Genomic DNA, 16,806 nt, shown 5'->3' with positions numbered 1-16,806 from the left:
GCTGCCACTCGAGCTGGTGGCGAGCTGCACCACCTTAGCACATCTTTATTTTCAGGAGGAAATTCGGAGTATGCCCATTCACAGAAGTTAATGGGAGCGTCTTTGCCGAGGAGCGCTGGTGCTCTTTTGGTTATGTAAAGGTGGCTTTATTTAAAGGGTAAGGTAATTAACAGAGCCCTTGTTTTTTGGGTCCGTGGCCACACACCCTTCATTTAGGGGTTAGCAGGTGCTGTGACCGCGTCCTTTCCTTGAGGCACAGCGGCTGGGAGCTGCCACCGGCGGGGCTGTGCAGGCGGCAGGGGTCCCACCCGGCGCACCTCATCCGGGACCGGGGACAGAGCGGAGCGGCCAACTTCCCTACCACCAAAAACAGCACCCATACCCGGGCTGTGGGGGATTTCTGTGTCCCCAGAGGGGCTGGGACGAAGGCAGCCGGGAGGGTGCCGGCCAAGCGGGGCGCACAGAGCCCCCCGCCGGCAGCGGGCGGGGGTGACAGCACGGCAAGGAGCATGCGTGCGGGGGGGGGCAGCAGCGGCAGCAGCAGCAGCAGCAGCAGCAGGAGGAGGAGGAGGAGGAGGAGGAGGAGGAGGAGGAGGAGGGATGGCGCGGGGAGGCGGCCGCTGTTTATCTGCGGGCGGGCCGGCTGCGCCCCGGCAGAGCGCGAGTGGCCGCCGGCGGTGCCGGTGCCGGTGGCGGTGGCGGTGCCGCCCCGCAGCATGCGGCCGCCGCTGCCCTCCCGCACCGCGGCTGCGGAGGGCCCGGGGGTGGCGGCTCGGCGCCCCGCACCCGCACCATGGTGACGGGAGCGGCGCCGGGGCTCCGCTACCGGGAGCGGGACCGGGAGCGAGCCCCAGCCCCAACCCCAACCCCGGCCCCGGCCCCGGTGCCCGCAGCGGGCAGGAAAGCGGCGGCGGCGGCGGCGGTGGCGGGGCTGTGCGCCCTGTGCTACGGCAACGCGCTGCCGGGGGAGTTCGTGCACGACGACGTCTGGGCCATCGTCAACAACCCCGACGTGAGGGCGGCCGCCCCCGTGGCCGCCGCCTTCGCCAACGACTTCTGGGGCAAGCGGATGGCGGAGAACACCAGCCACAAGTCCTACCGGCCCCTCTGCGTCCTCAGCTTCAAGTAAGGGCGCGGGGAGTTGGCGAGGAGTTTGGGTGTGAGGGGAATAAAAGAAGTTTGGGCAGCGGCGCGGTGGCTGAGGGCGGCTGCGCTGGTCCCAGGAGGGAAACCAAGAGCTGCCCTCATCCCCTTAAAAGAGGGGAGTCTGTAGCAGCCCATCGCAGTTACGGGTCGGCTGGTCTGTGGTGCACTGACTTATTCTCTTCTTGCTTTATTCTGGGGTGCCACAAATGTTGGCGAGTGTTTGCCACGCTTTAATATTTAAAAATGATTGTGCCGAGGAAGCAATGCAGCTGGGGGATGCTCGGCGCTGGGGTCCCGCTCGTCAGCGATCGGCCGCTGCTCCTTGCAGAGCCGTGGCAGGAGTAAGGGACAAACTGTGCAGGCGGCGAGAAGTACGCCAGGAGGAGCTGTTAGTGGTAGGCTCAGCCGAGTGAACTATCCCTGCAAATACCAGACGCTTATAGATAGCGTTTCCATGCACGCTCTGAAAGTAGCGTGCGTCTGGAGGGCAGGAGCAGTCGAGGGGACTCGGGCATCCCTTCGGTGCTCCGTGTGTTGGAAGGGCATGTTGCATGTTCTCCGGCTGGAATAGCCCTGGGAAAGCAAAACCGAGCAGCGCAGACACTCGTGAGCTGGGTAGCCCAGGACAGACTTTGCAAGTTCTCCTTGGGCAGTGCTAAGCAGGTTTCTGCAGAGAGCAATGGGACACAGGCAGCCCCGGGCAGAGCTGGCTCTGTGCCTGCCGAATGCCTTCTCCATCAGGTGCTCAGCCGGAGCGTTGCAGTGTGGGCAGCAGTCTGATTAATGCATCCCTCCCTCCTGCAGCACTTTCCTGAGCAATCTGAGAGGTGAGCAAACCTGGACGGGTCGCCACTGGCTGCACTGCGCGCTGTAGTGCTGCTGGGCTCGGCCACGGAGATCGGGTTGCAGGATGGAGTTAAGTTATGCTAACTAGCAAAGAGTCTTAAACTTTAATAACGGAATGGAAACTCAGTGCTTTATCTCCCGTTTATGTGTCTTGACTCTGAACTGGTTTACCCTTTATTAACTAAAGGAAGGAGGGGGAGGAAGAAAAAGATGAAGTGCTGTCCCTGTCAAATCCTTTTAGGAAATCAGTGAGACTCAATTTTCTGAGCAAGACTTCATCCTCAAGTGCTTATTATTATCATAAGCATACAGCACCATACAGCTAAAACCTAGGGTGAAAGGCAAAGTCATTTGTTCACTGGTTGGCATTGCGTTTGGAATAACGAAGGAATAATGTTTATCTTCCTTGGCTGCAGAGGAAGGTTATTTCCACTGAGTCCCAAATATCCTTCCAGCCCTCTGGTTTCCACATTCTTCCCACTTCGTATCTACCAGCCGGGTGTCAGAGGAAGATGTTAAGATCCTTGAAACCCAGCGCTTAAAGCAGGGTGCAGCGAGTTCTTGCCAAGCGATGCTGAGCCTGTGGCTGAGCTGCGCGCTGCCTGCCTGAGCCATGCCTTGCCCAGCACGATGTTACTGGCTGTGCTCTGTCCTCCTGCAGGAAGAAAAAAGATTTACCCTGCTGGCTGTAAAAGGCTCAGCAGAAAAAAGTCTTTTAACAAAAGGTTGAAATGAATGTAGTTTATTAATATCTTGTTAGGATTTAGTGCATCTGTGTAGGGTGCTTGAGCAAGTTTTGTGATGTGCATTACAGGATCTTGCTGAAGATGGGGATTGGGGACTAATATATATTTCTTTTTGCTGTGCCAGTTTGGTCAAATCCAAGACATTTTAATAGTAGTGTGATTCTTTACACCTTCTTGGTTGTTTTCCTTTTGTGGCCTGACATTTTTGCCTGAAAGACTTGTTTTGAATCTTGCTGTAATAAAGATTTTAAAAAATGAAAAATCTGGGAGATCTCCAAACTGCATGCACAGAACAGATGTGAAGGGTGGGCTGAAATGTATGTCTACAGATCCATGAGTCTACAGAAACTTTGTCTCAATCTCTTTTTTTGTCCTTCCTAGCTGTAAAAGAGGAAAGACTCAGGATTCCCTGTGGACTTTGCAGTGGGCTAGGCATATCTTTCATATATACTACATATTCTTGAAATGGTCTCAATTAAAAGAATTTATCACTTCTCTGTCAAAAAAAAATCTTGACTAGACATTGATGAAATTTTGTAACTGTAGTTCGGGATCCTGTCCTTATTGGAAATCTTAAATGACAGTCCTAATTCCAGTAGACTAATGCTCTGGAGCCAAATAGTGAAAAGAGCTGAAGTATTTGACATTATTCACAACGGATCTGTCAGAATGAATGATTAGAGGAAAATATGAGTGGCCTGTGTTACTAGAACTGTTAAGCAAAACTTAAAATATTCACAGAACCGCTACATTTTGCGTGTGTGTGGGCTAACATCAGAAGGGGGAAAAGCCTGCACATGAACCATTGAATTAAATATTGTTTACTTTGTGCCTTTGAACTTCTCTCACCTTTTCTCCTGACTTTAATATGTGAAGAAGTGTTGAAACTAGTTGGTTCAGAGACATTCCTGTTGTACTTGGGTAACTGCTAGGTGACAGGTCCAGCAGACCAAAGGAACTGATACAATAGGCAATGGCTTTGCTTAGTTCATAGGAAAAACTTACTTTGTGCTCTCCTTTCCAGTGCTGTCACTCAGAGATGTTTATCTCCAGCTATGTTCTCCTCCAAGAAGTGATTCAATACACTTCTTTTTAAAGAAGGCAGCTTTTTGGACTCAAGATATAGTATTTCTTGGTACCTTCCATAGAAAATGTTAAGATGATGGGGGGGAAGAACTGCCAGCTATATAATTCACTCAGCATTTTATATTTAAACTGGGTGCTCTCTGTCTTGCACCTTGTCTCCACTAACAGAAGTTTGGTGAATCATTTATTCCCTTAATAGCACTTAAGTTATTCCTTGGTTCCAGTGGTTTTGCAAAAATACTTCTACTGTTGAAGCAGAAAGTGAATTCCTCAGTACCACCTCCTTCTCCCTCTCTCTCTTGTCTTTCAAATCCCCGTTGGGGTAGATTTTCATCACAGAAACAAGCAGGTGATCAACATTTGATGTAGTCAGCAAGACAGCAGACTTAGCCTAAAGGTGTCCAATGGTTGGAGATTGTGAGAACAAATCTTTTATTATAAAGGCAAATGCTAAGGTTTAAAGACTCTAAATCAGACCAGCCTGCTGGTTTTCCATGTGGTTGGGCAGAGGTCTGGGAGAAGTGAAAGCTCTGTCCACCTGGCCTCTTTGGCAGTGGGGTGGAAGGCACAGCCTGGACACAGCAGAAGGCAGATGCTAGTGAAGGAAGTGCCACATGACCCCAGATGACAGCTCACCAGAGGCAAAAGACTGGTGGAAATAAAAAAAATCAAATTAAAAAAAAATAATCCTCTGCTTACTGCTGACTGCAGAATGGATGACCCACCAGCTCTGCCTGCAGAGGCTGCTAGTTGGTGATGGCTTGAGTAGCACGCACATCTAAGGAATAAATGGGATCCTTCAGCAACAGTTCAGTACACTGTGTGGGCACTGCAAGCCTAATGTAAGACTACCAATGGCTTCAGATCAAAGCCTGAAGTTACTGTGAGCTTGGGTTAGATGTAAATATACAGCCAAAGAGAGAATTATTTCAATAACTCACTGCCAGCCTTCTGATCTATCTAGTTGCCTACAGCTGATCCTTCTGTTTTTTCAGCTGTATCAATGGCATGAGTTTCAAGGACAGGCAGCTTAAGAAAAACAACCAGGGGAAGAAAAAAGATCTTAGATTTTATTTGTTCTTGATTTAATGGTATATTACATTTTGACATAATAGGGTAATATAGAGAGCTATAATGTGTCAGGTTAAATATACATTGCACAAGTGTTTTCTTCACTCTGTACATCTATATTAGGGCAATATCACGATGCTTAAGATTATATCAGTATTTCTTCCGTACAGCTTAGTCTAATATTGCTGCCCTAGCTACAGCAATCACTCTCCATACTGAGACTGTGATGCGTGCCATGAAATCGATGCAGTGTTGGTGTAGCCACAATGGGCTGAAGTTACAAGTGAGCTGAAGTTTGTGAAGAGAGGCAGCTGCTTGTATGAGGCCAGTTTGGTGTTGTAATTGGAATATATGGACACATTTCTAAACACATAAGCCTTTATTCTGACTGAGAGCGGGCGGTGTTGCTGCCGTTTTAGATCTGGGAAAGGGTGTGTGTGCCTCAAAGCCTGGCTTTTTCCAGCTGTGGAATTGCTCATATGAAGCTGATGTACAGAAGATCTTTCTTTCTCTCCACCACATTGAAGATAATTATTGTTTTGAAATAGAAGGGGTAAGCTAGAACTGAATGGCAAATGCAGTACCGTGTGTCCAGTTTTCTTTCTTTCGGCTGTAGGTAATGGGCTGTGCTCCTCCATGGGGACCAGCAGGGTCTCTTGGGCTCCATGGAAGGAGACTGCTCTGAAGCCCAGTGTTCTTGGGAGGGCTTTGGAGACCTCAGGACAGGGGGAAGGCCAGGAGCTGTGGGATGGCACTGGAAGCTGCTGCCTGGGGAGGGAGCGGGGAGCAGCCCGGCAGGCCTCCAGGCTGCATGGAGGCTGCAGGCCCCGCTGCCAAGCCCACAAGCGGGAATCAGCCCTCAGCACACTGTGGGATGGGGGCGGGGGGAGATGCATACAAAATGTGTGTGGCCTTTGTCTAGTCACAAAATCTTCTCCGTGGCTAAGACTCGTAACAAAATTTGTCTCTCTTGAATCGAAAAGCCTCTTATTTTGAGTGGAAGCATTCACAAAAAGGCCCAGGCAGGTTCTCCTCAAAGATCCGTCTGAGGTGAATCCAGACACATCTGTGTTTGCTGCTTTTGTCATTGGTGCTTTGCCTGTTAAACACCTACTGATTCCTGGGGATTTTCTCTCATCCAGCATCCAATTCCTCTTGCACCAATGTCACCCTTAATTTTCTTTTGTTTTCTCTTACCTAAAAGGCTCAGCTTTGGAGCAGCCTCCTTCCCCACAGGAGTATCCCTGTCAATGCTCTTTAGAGTCCATGAAAATAAAGTGCTCTGGCTGCTGCTGGTTAGCTAAAGGCATTTCTCTGCATTTACTCACTGTGTTTCTGACTGCTTTCCTAGGCTTTCTCATTTATTGTCTCTCAGAGTTAAAAGAGAGAAGTGTTGCTCTGTTTTCATGCGCTACACTTGGTTTTCTCCTTGCTTCAATATCAATTAAAATGGCATTTCTTGGGTAGCTTGAGCTTTGGTAATCTTTTGATTACCAAAGTTATTTCAAAATTGGTGAAAAACTCTTGTATCCAGTTTGAAATGTGCTCTTAATTAGGCCTTAAAACTTCATACTAGATCTGTTAGTACCATTTTCTCGTCTTGATGAATGACTGTCCCAGCTCAGTTCTGGAATACATCTCATCCCTTACCCCTGCTGCACTTGGAAGAGGACTGCTGAGGTTAAAACATCTGAGTCATTCACCCGTAGTGCTATCAAACCCTGGGACATATTTTATTCTCTTGCTGTACTTTTGGAAAACAGCATGGACTACACAGCATCACAGCCTCTTTTATATATCGTAGTGGTCTGGTTGATAGTGGGGTGAGGAAGAGTTTTGAGAGATGTTCATTTCTTTCTCTATGTTGCTGTTGCAGAGATGATAGTTAAGCACAGTGTTGAAGGCAAACTCTATTTTGTTCCTAATCTGGGTAAAATGACACTGTTGGTTTGTAAATTGCCAGTCTTTTTTTTTTTTTTTTTTTTTTTTTTTAGTTATCCCAGACTGTTTGTGGAGATGGCTTGAAAGCCAGGTGAATGGTACATTCAGTATTCTTAATGCAGGAGTGTCAATGCCCACATCCTAGTGTTTCACTAGGAAAAATTTCTGCTCTAACATATTTGCCACTTCCAAGGTGCTGTTGCTTCTCAGTCTAATTGTGATTTCTGTTTTCTTTTTCTAGCCCTGCTGGAAAGCAATAACCTGCTTTGAATGCCAACACTTAACTCTTGTGAGCTCTTCTAAGTGATGACTGTGCTCTAAGGGAATTGCTATAGCTTGGGAACTGATACGGCCTCTGTGTTCTCACCCATCCCCATTATAGAAAATTGGGTAACAAACCATTTAAGCCTTATTGTCCATTTAATTCTGAGGCATTGTACAGTACTATGAAAAGATTACCAGTGCAAAGTGCTGCTTCACCAGGGGATTCTGCTGTGCTTGCACTGGCCATCGTGTGAACACTGCTGCAAACGGGGCTGATTTTCTTTTGACTGTTGCAGGTTTTTCTTTAATCTTTGAGCTGTTTCCACGTAGAACTTCAGCCGCTGTTGCCACTGATGCAGCTGCACCGTTTTTGGAGTACAGATGCTCATTTTCCTGGCACACAATAGACGCATCTGTGGCAATTATGAGATCTCACTGTGCACTGAAATCATGCATTAGTTTACATAAAGTTTGTCATATGTGTCACACAAATCTAAAAGGAAAGGAAGATCATAGGAAACTTAATCTATTCTTGTATGTTAGATAAAATCATATAAATCTGCATGTGAGCCTTCCTCTGTAAAAACTGTGGGGGTTTTATGAGGTGTGGGATGCTCTGAGAGTTTCCATTGTGTTACTTGCTATAACAAATTACCATTATTATTCTGTGCATTTCTATTTCGTAACATGTTGTGTTTTTTGTTAGTCTGTTCGAAATAATAAAACAGATTAAACTAAACTAGAGCTGCCCAGGGATAATGATCAAGTCTATAAAAAAAAAGAAACTCTCCAATTATGCTTTAAAGTATTATTAAATCATGAGAGGCCTTAAAAAAAAGGTTGAATGGGTCTTTGTGTGTACAAGTGGATAACAAGCACTACATTAGAGCCCAAGGGTGCTGGTGGTTATGTTTAACTGGCTTTGAATTGGGATGTGTGGTGAACCCTTGCTCTTGTGGCTTAGGCCCCTCTGGTTCCAGGTCTGTGAGGCTGGAGTTGCCGAACCCCAGTTGATTTCCAGGCCCTCTGTGCGGTGATTTGCCTACCCAGGGGGAGGTGTCACTGCCTGACATCTCCCGGGTGGGTGTCCTTGGCAGGAAAGTAGCACGGTGTGCAGACTGCTCCCTGGGCCTGCACCAACCTGTGGCTGGGGAAGTCCATGCGGCACTTTGTCCTAGAGTGGAGGAAAGGAAAAGCTGCCATAGGTAGTGAAGCAAACTACGCCAAAACCAAGGACTGTGTGCACTACACTCTTCCCACAAAACATCTACGAGCCTTAACTAAATTAAGGAATTTCCTTGTTAGGGCACATACCTCTTCTTCCGGTATACCTCCTGCTCCAGCATGCAGTTTGGCAATACTCTGCCTTGGGTGTGACACTAAACCACACGTGCTGCAACACTCGGCCACAAGGGCTGGTGTTGGGACCAGGGTCTGTGCTTGAAGACACGTTAGTACAGTCTGCTCCCCTTCAGGGGGGTGTGAGCAATGCTGGGGCTTCTGTACTGATTTTTTTTGCTTGGTGGTGGCTTAAATACTTGACGATGTCACGTGGTATCTTTGGTGTACATGTTTTTCTCCTTTCCTCTGTGCCTTTTGAAGGTCTTTGTGTTTGAACTGCCATTCACCACTTCTCAGGAGGCTTAGTGCCTCTTTGCCTTCAGGGACTCTTCCAGTAGAGATGTTGAGACAGTGCCAAACTCTTATTCCATGAGTGGTTCATGAGGAGCTCCCCTGAGGAAAGATCTTGTCTGACATGGTGTCTCCCCTTCCTAGTGTCTCCATTCCTTGGAGTGTGTTCACTTGCTTTATTCAGCCCTGTATCTTTGCAATATTATTTGAAAATACCTGTCTGGTCAGACAGAAGCAGTCAGTTCAAAAAGTTTGGCCAGCCCATCTGGACTTCTAGCTATGTGCTCTACCAGGTCTGTCATCTTCTAGCCCATAGAATCATTAAGGTTGGAAAAGACCTTCAGGATCATCTGGTCCAACCATCCCCTACCACCAATGTCACCCACTAACCCATGTCCCCAAGCACCATGTCCAGCCTTTCCTTGAACACCCACAGGGATGGCGACTCCACCACCTCCGTGGGCAACTAGTCCCAGTGCCTGACTGCTCTTTCTGAGAAGAAATGTCTCCTCATTTCCAGCCTGAACCTCACCTGGCCAACTTGAGGCCATTCCCTCTAGACCTGTCACTAGTTACCTGCAAGAAGAGGCTGGAAGTTAGGAATGATTGTAATACTGGTGAGTTTGGGGCTGGCAGCTTAAAAACGTGAAATTCCCCATTTGTGGGGCAGTTTAGATATGGAAACAAGGACTTCCCTCATCCTATACTAGAGTATAGTTATTGCCTGCCAGAGCTTCTGTTCATAAATGTTGTGTTGGAGAAACACTATTTATTGCTTAATTTTGAGATTCTTACTTGTGTTTTAGTTTCTTTGTTTGCTGGGCTACATACTGTGTATGGTTACTGCAAGACTCTGTGATAATGCTGATGCCAGTAAACAAAGAGAAGAATGAATCTCTGCAAAGGTATTAAAGTTTAAAAAAGTGCTAAGGCTTTTTTTTTCTTCTTCTTCCCGTTAACCCATTCCTTCCTAACCCATTCACCTGCCCAGGAATTACTCTGCAGTAGAGCAAATTTGCCTTTCTGTAGTCAGCTGCCTTTTTTTCCCCATGGGTGGAAGGAAGCCTGTGCTGGGGAGCTTTGCAGAGTTCTTGTGACTTGTGATTAGAGCTATGTGGAGCCCCAGATTTACTCATTCATTTGACGTGCAATAAATTTAGCCACTGCTAACGCTTCAAAATTGTTCTACTGGGATTGTTTCAGGACAAAAGACTGTTTCCTTTATTGTCATGTGGCCTAATTTTTTATGACAAAGAGCTTTGCAGCAAAAACATGGGTGTGAATATAGCACCTGCATGCAACTGCGTTTAATGTTTATGGACCACCAAAGATGGTATTCAAAACATACATGGAGGCATGCTTGCACTCAGATTCTGCTGTTTAATGGAAGACTTATCTTAATAGCATGGTGCTGTTATGCTTGTGTTTTGTTCTGCCTTTTTTTTTCTTCTTAACATTATTTAAAGAATACACAGGGGAATACCCAAGCTGTGAGGCTGATGCTTATACATAGCTGTTTTCAATAACTTAGACCAAGTAATACTCACTTAGAAGCCTTTTTGACTTGATGTTTCACCCCAAGAAGGGTTGTGAAGAGCGCACCCTGCCTTTAGGAGAGGTGAGCTGATGGGGAGGCAGGATCGGTCCCTGTGAGGTTTCCTTCTCTTGCCAATAGCCATGCTTTGCAGGATGAGAAGTCATCAGACATGATTCATGTAGACTGTGAAAGATTTTTCAAGAGTGCTGTCAGATGTTGTGTTTTTAGTGATTGGTCTTCACATCTCAGACAAATAAATAAACGGGAATCTCTCACATTTGGTATACGGCTTGTCTGTGCTGCCTGATAACCTGAACCTGAGCGCTTGTCTCCACGCCCCTCACCTGCCCTCATCTGCTCTGGCAACCTGATTTCTGAAGAAGGTACAATTTGACATTTTTTCAGGTGGTGACGCGCTCCATCAGGCTGATTTACAGCCAGAAGTGATTCATTTGTCTGAAGAACTGGTCCTGCAGGTGGTCCCTGCCATCGTGCACATCTGCAGGTGCCTCTGAGAGGGAATGCTGTTTGGGCTGCTGCTTCGACTTCTTCTGGGCAGGGCGGCCTCTGCTGCCCCTTGTTCCATGCTGAGTGCTGAAACCAGGATTCAGGCTCGGGGGTTCCTGCGGCTGCAGCATATTTACAGCTGAATCTCTGTCTGGGTGTGTGTTACTGCCATTTGTGGTGCTTTTTTGTTTTGTGCGAGTGGAAACGAGGGAAAGTGATGTGTGCTGCAGCTCTGCAGTGGTTTGCAGGAGAGATGGGGAAAAAATGCCCCAACAGCTCAGCTCTTCACGTGCACTTGAATTATGCAGACTGATGTCGTGTCACAAAGTAGTTGTATCAACCTGTACTCAAAGGGACAGGTCAAGTCATGACAAAATCCCACTTTTCCCAGACTCTAGGGGTTTCAGCTATTGCCTCGATAAATGTTGCAATGGAAACAGAGGAGTAATGCACAAAGAAGACTCCAGGTCTGTTAAAGTAGGCTTGACATGGGAGACGTGGCCCAGGACAGATAGCACGCTGTTACTTGTGAGTAAGGAATGTAGAGAGTATTTATAAAAAGCATATGTTGCTTGGCCCTTGCAGACGTACCCCACCTCCTCTGTCTTACAAATAAACGAAGGTGTTTGCATGGTAGCAACAACTCGGTGGCATTGCTGTTGAATCATGTATGTCACGGGAAGCCTGGTGGCTGTTAGCAACAGGAAGGATTGTTTTCCCCTTAGCCTGTTTACAGCTACATGCTAAATATTTAGGTTGATTCATGGTTTCACTGGGTGCCTTCTCTGCTTTTTTTTTTTTTTTTTTTAATATCCTTAACATTAATACTTCCAAATTCCATGTTCATTTATAGAATCCTCACCACATACAGACACCAGATGTGTATGTGCATGTATACGTGTGTATATAAATAAGTCCAAATATACAGATACAGTTAGTTCTAAAGAGAATCAAGTTATCTTCAACTGCACGTAAAGCAAAGCCTGTCAGCAGCTGTTAAGCAAGATGGCTGTAAAAAAAAAAAAGTGACAAGAAAAATACATTAATACATGATGTCAAACAAATGTCATAACAGCTTGTTATATACTTTGTTTATGAGACAAAAATAACGAACCTTCACTGTCATTAGATGAGTTAACTTATCTTTAACTTCAGTGTCTTTGTAGAAGTGATGCTGACTAGTAGAGCAGCTTCGTAGCCCAGTCCCGATGTCAGTAAAACATTTAAATAAATGCTATGCCTCCAGTATGCGAAAGCATTTTGAAAGTGAGGTGGCAATGAATGTTCCTGTAGCACCAGGCTGATGCTCCAGCTCCTGCCGAGTCCTTGCCCTGGGTGTTCCCAAGCAAAAGCTTCTGTCCCATAGCAGAAAATCACCACTCTTACTGTAAAGCTGCCACGTGGCTGAGAAGCACGTGAAGTGCCGACAGGGGAATAGGACAAGTGCTGCACTTCTGATGTTGGACCGTGTTAGTTGCTGCTAGGGAAGCACATCTATTGTTTCACTGCAGCAGACCTGACCTAATGCTAGGGAACAAGCCTCTCCCATCTCCCTGTCGTGAGGCTTGCCAAATTCAACCACATATTTTAGAAGGAAAACTAAGGAAGTGGTTTCTCTTTAATCAGATAAACTAGAGGTTCAGAGCAATTTTCACTAATTAGCTTAATAGCACTTGCATTAGAAGACTGCAAATCAGGTAAAAAGAACAATTTTTTAGAGCATTTGAAGGATGTCCTGCTACTACAAGGCCACTCCAGTCAAGTTATGGCTCTTTTTTTTTCTTTCTTTTCTTTACAGGTTAAACATATTACTGGCTGGTATGAACCCCTTCTATTTCCACGCGGTGAATGTAATTTTACACTGTCTAGTGACTCTTGTGCTGATGTATACTTGCGACAAAGCTGTGTTCAAGGACTGTCGACTTGCTTTTGTCACAGCGCTGTTCTTTGCTGTGCATCCCATTCACACCGAGGCTGTAAGTATGTGACACAAAATGACACAGAAGCTAAAAATAAATGTACGCTTTCTTTCTTTCTTTTCCTTTAAAGAAACCTTTGAGTCACACAGAATGTGGTGGTTGTGATATTTGCTTTGGAAGATCAAAGGTGAGAATATGCTATAGTTAAAAAATAATAATAATAAAAAAAAAAAGGTGCAGGAGTCCTTAAGAAATCCATGTATTCAGACTTGCCATCTTCCTGCTCCTGTGCTAAATTCTAAGTGACAGTCGTAGTCAGCAGTGCCAGCAGCAAATGGACAGTCATTCACTCGATGAAAATGTCGGGTCTTCTGAAACCCAAGAAATCAGTGAGGCCGCCGTCTCCTGCTGGGACATTGTTCCATGCCTTCACTCGTCTCCTGTAGCCATCAATTTAAGGGAGAAAAAGCGAAGGGAGCATTAGCGTGTATTCTGGACAAGATCACTCATTCGGATAGAGGCAATGTGACCTACAGATTAATTTTTACTGCTTGCAATTAAACCTAAGAATATCATCCTCAGAAAAACGTGTTAGCTTAATAAATGCCATGGTAAGTTTACAGAGCAACAGCTCATCCTGCACTTTTTCCTGTTTGTTCTACGAAAGCGTTTAAAGACTTAGTCATTCTACAACTGCAGTCTGTTAGCGTGGGGAGTTACTTCTCCTGTGGATAAAACGAGTCTTGCTGTCTTTGAAAAGGAGATGCAACGTGTAGCTGCCCATGCTTAAAAAGAGAAGTGCACTTGTTAGCTGAGATACCATTGACATCACGGACTTGTAACGAGCCTTTGTAAATTAGTGAGTGAAACAGCTGCCATGGCCGAGAACTTTTGAGGAGAGATTACCTTAATAACAAAAAGCCACGAGCTTTACAGTTACTCCCTGTGCTGTGTCGTGTGAACTAATCAGCTAGGCACCTTTTGATAATACAGCTTTGTAGTGCAGGGGAGGTTTTAGAAGAGGCCCTCTTTGAATTTATTTTCGTGGGGGTCAGAACTTAAAAAGGTTAAAATAAATGCCAGAGCACTGAATGTAGCTTAATTGTGTAATTGCAAAAGAGGCAAAATTTCAAAGGGCCTTTAATTTGCTTTATGTTCAATTTTAGATCTTTATGAAATGGAATGTTGAAATATTTTATAAAAAGAATGTTTATAAGTTCTTCAGTAAGTTCTTACAGATTTTGTTAATAGATATGTGGAAAAACTTGTATAAACTCAGATTATTCGAAGAGGATAAATTACATACCACTGTATTACTTTTTGTTGATAAAGTTTATTCAAATGTTAATTTTTAACTCACTCCTATATGAAAAGTCTCCTCCACAGAGTTGTTCTTTGATTAGTCCTTTTCTTTACAAACCTCAATTCTGGGACTTTGATGTGTTTCTCATTCAAGTCTTATTACCCAAAATCAAAACAGATTACTAAAACCGGTGTTTTTCTATGCAACTTTAACAATATTTTAAAAAGAACTTAAAGGATGATTTGTCTGTTGGATTACTCACTTGTTTTGCCAAGTGGGAAATGCAGCAGACAAAACTGAATATATCCTACACTAACCAAGGAGCATTTTGGTGTGATGAGGAAGGATAACAACAATATAAAAGCTTAAAATAGTAGCAGTTAGCATGGATCGTTGAAGCAGTCAGTGAATGTGCGTGCCTTTTTATGTATCTGCTTTTACATCTGTACATCTCTTTTCTTTTTAGGTAACAGGTATAGTAGGCAGAGCGGATGTCCTAGCCTGTCTACTCTTTCTGTTGGCTTTTCTCTCCTATAATAGGTATGGATCCTTGGTGTCTGTTGTTACGATATGAGGGGATGCTCTGGTTTGGGGAGAAAATCCATTGGGTTCTGGCTATTACTGGTAAAGGTGCTTCCTCCAGCACAATGCTCTGGTCCCTGCTGCAGCTGCAGTGCCAAATAAGTGATGCTTATTAAAATCTGTAAGCTTAAACAGAGAACTTGGCATTTAAGATGTCCTCTTCCACTGACATTACCAACTGACCATACACCAGAGGGGTGTTTGTAGAGCTAGACCTGAAATGACAAAGAATTGCTTTCAGCTGAAGGCAGATTGTCTCTTTGGAGAGAAAAATCCAGTCTGTGAGAGTTCCGGGTCATGTCCTGACCATTAGTTGTGCTTTTCAGATGAAAACTTAGCACTCTTTGAGGGTCTGTATCCTAAAACTGTAACCGAACAAGCACAGATAAGAAACAGCTTTACTTGGATAGTGTTTCTGCCCTTTCACATTGCTGTTTCATTTATGAACAACACTGTGCCATCATGATCCTGTGGAAAAGCTGCTTGTGTCCCTCTTGGGATGTTTGCTACAAATCTATAGCACCGTTTTCATCTGAAGGTTTCAAAGCTGTAAAACTGGAAGTGACCCTGTAGGAAGTTTGTTTGATTTTTGTTTCTTACCTTTTGCCCTCTTTTACTTCTTTGCCCTACCTTTTACTTTCTCTGACTGTTTTAAGTCTACTTTGTCTTTCTGCTTGTCTCTTTTTCTTCTGCTGCTCAAGTACCTGGTGTACCTCTCAATAGTTGTGTTTTCCTTTCTGTCCTAGTGTGTAAACCTTTTTGCATGTATCAGCAAACAGTGTAGACAGTTCACACGACTTATTACCAAGATCTTAAATCAAGAAGTACCTCAATATTTGTGTGAATGTACTACGTTTGAAAATAAAAGTTAAAAATATGTTTGTCAAATCTCTTTTTCAGGAGTGTGGATCAGCTTTATGTTGGGGAACATTTCCCTCCCACTGCCTCCCCATTCTTTTTGCTGCTTAGTTTATTCCTTGGGACGTGTGCAATGCTGGTGAAAGAAACTGGAGTCACCGTGTTTGGTGTGTGCTTGGTTTATGACTTCTTTTCCCTCTCCTGCAATGCCCTCAAACTGTAAGTAATTGCTATGCTTGCTGTGCTTTCCCAGTGTAGCTGCCTGTATGTACTACAGAATATATAACACTGTACACAGCACGGTGGGAGATGGTCTTGCCCTGCTGAATTAGGAGGCACACGTCGGACTGATTAGGAAGGCAGCAAGATTACATTCTGGTGTTGTTCTTTGTTACTCTCTAGCTGCCTGTTAACTTTTGCTGGGTATATGGACTGGATGTAAAGATCTGATCTCTAAAATGCTCAGTTCAGTCTGTCAAGACTAATTTATTTTTTTTTGCATGGGAGCTCAGATTGAAGCATCAACATCTTAAAATTTCTCTACCTTAACTCCTTCCACTAGCAGCATCTGCATGATTATTCAGTCATAATGTCATGCTTGTAGAAATATATTATGACACTTAATAGTAAAATCAGGTTTGATCCTTCCTGTCCTTACAAAACGGAAAAAGAGGGAAAATATCCAGCCAGTTCTGAAATGATTGGAATAATTAGCAGCTCTGAGCAGTTACTGGAGAAGAGTCAAATCCTTTGAAGACGATATCCCTCACCCTCTTAGCTTCACAATAACTATGCAGCTCTGCACTTTCATTAAAAGACAGAAGTCTTTCAGTTGATAGAATCTGTTTTATATGCAGTTCTGTCCCATACCACCCCTGGGACAGATTTGTCAATAAGTGAGCGAATGTAATGGCTTGCTGCCACTGATGATGGCAGATCTTGCTCCTGCCATCATTTCCCATGTTCCTACCTGCGTTGTCCCCTGGGCTCTGGAGCCTGTCCCACCCCTGCAGGAGCTAGTGTGCATAGGCTGTAGGAAAGGACACTGAGTTTGTGCTCCTGCAGTAGTGAATTAAATCAGCTCCCAGCAGGGTTTGGGGAGTTGGCTGGGAATTTCTCCTGTTTTCAGCTGATGAGTAAGTCATAGTGGTGCCACTGGTGGGCAGGTAGCCAGCAAGGAGCTTTCTGAGGGCTGACAGCCTGCACAGTGCTCATAACGCTTGCATTTGCAGGCTGTTGGTCGGTGTTCCAGGAGCTGCCTGGCTGTAGATGACACAAATATTCATTAACCTTGGGAAAATCTGGGTCCCTTCTTCCCCCACTCCCCGCAATCTGCCCCTTCCCTTAGTTTTACTTCCCAGTGGCCTC

The 16,806-nt window shown here is 45.1% G+C and overlaps 1 protein-coding gene across 2 annotated transcripts in view; it reads left to right on the top strand.

Moving 5' to 3' along the window:
* The first annotated feature begins 684 nt into the window (after positions 1-684).
* TMTC1 (transmembrane O-mannosyltransferase targeting cadherins 1) overlaps positions 685-16,806 on the top strand; it is a 151,774-nt gene continuing 135,652 nt past the window's right edge. For both annotated transcript variants that reach the window (XM_084306509.1, XM_084306508.1), the window contains exons 1-4: positions 685-1,125; positions 12,575-12,752; positions 14,465-14,538; positions 15,481-15,657. In XM_084306509.1, coding sequence (XP_084162635.1) covers positions 794-1,125; positions 12,575-12,752; positions 14,465-14,538; positions 15,481-15,657 — 761 coding nt within the window. In that variant the 5' untranslated portion in view covers positions 685-793. The remainder of the gene's footprint in view (positions 1,126-12,574; positions 12,753-14,464; positions 14,539-15,480; positions 15,658-16,806) is intronic.

This window comes from Netta rufina, assembly GCF_964035555.1.
Source record: "Netta rufina genome assembly, chromosome: 1".
In the NCBI taxonomy this organism is placed as follows: domain Eukaryota; kingdom Metazoa; phylum Chordata; class Aves; order Anseriformes; family Anatidae; genus Netta; species Netta rufina.
Note: the sequence above shows the minus strand (reverse complement) of the source record. Positions and strands in the feature narration are given on the sequence as shown.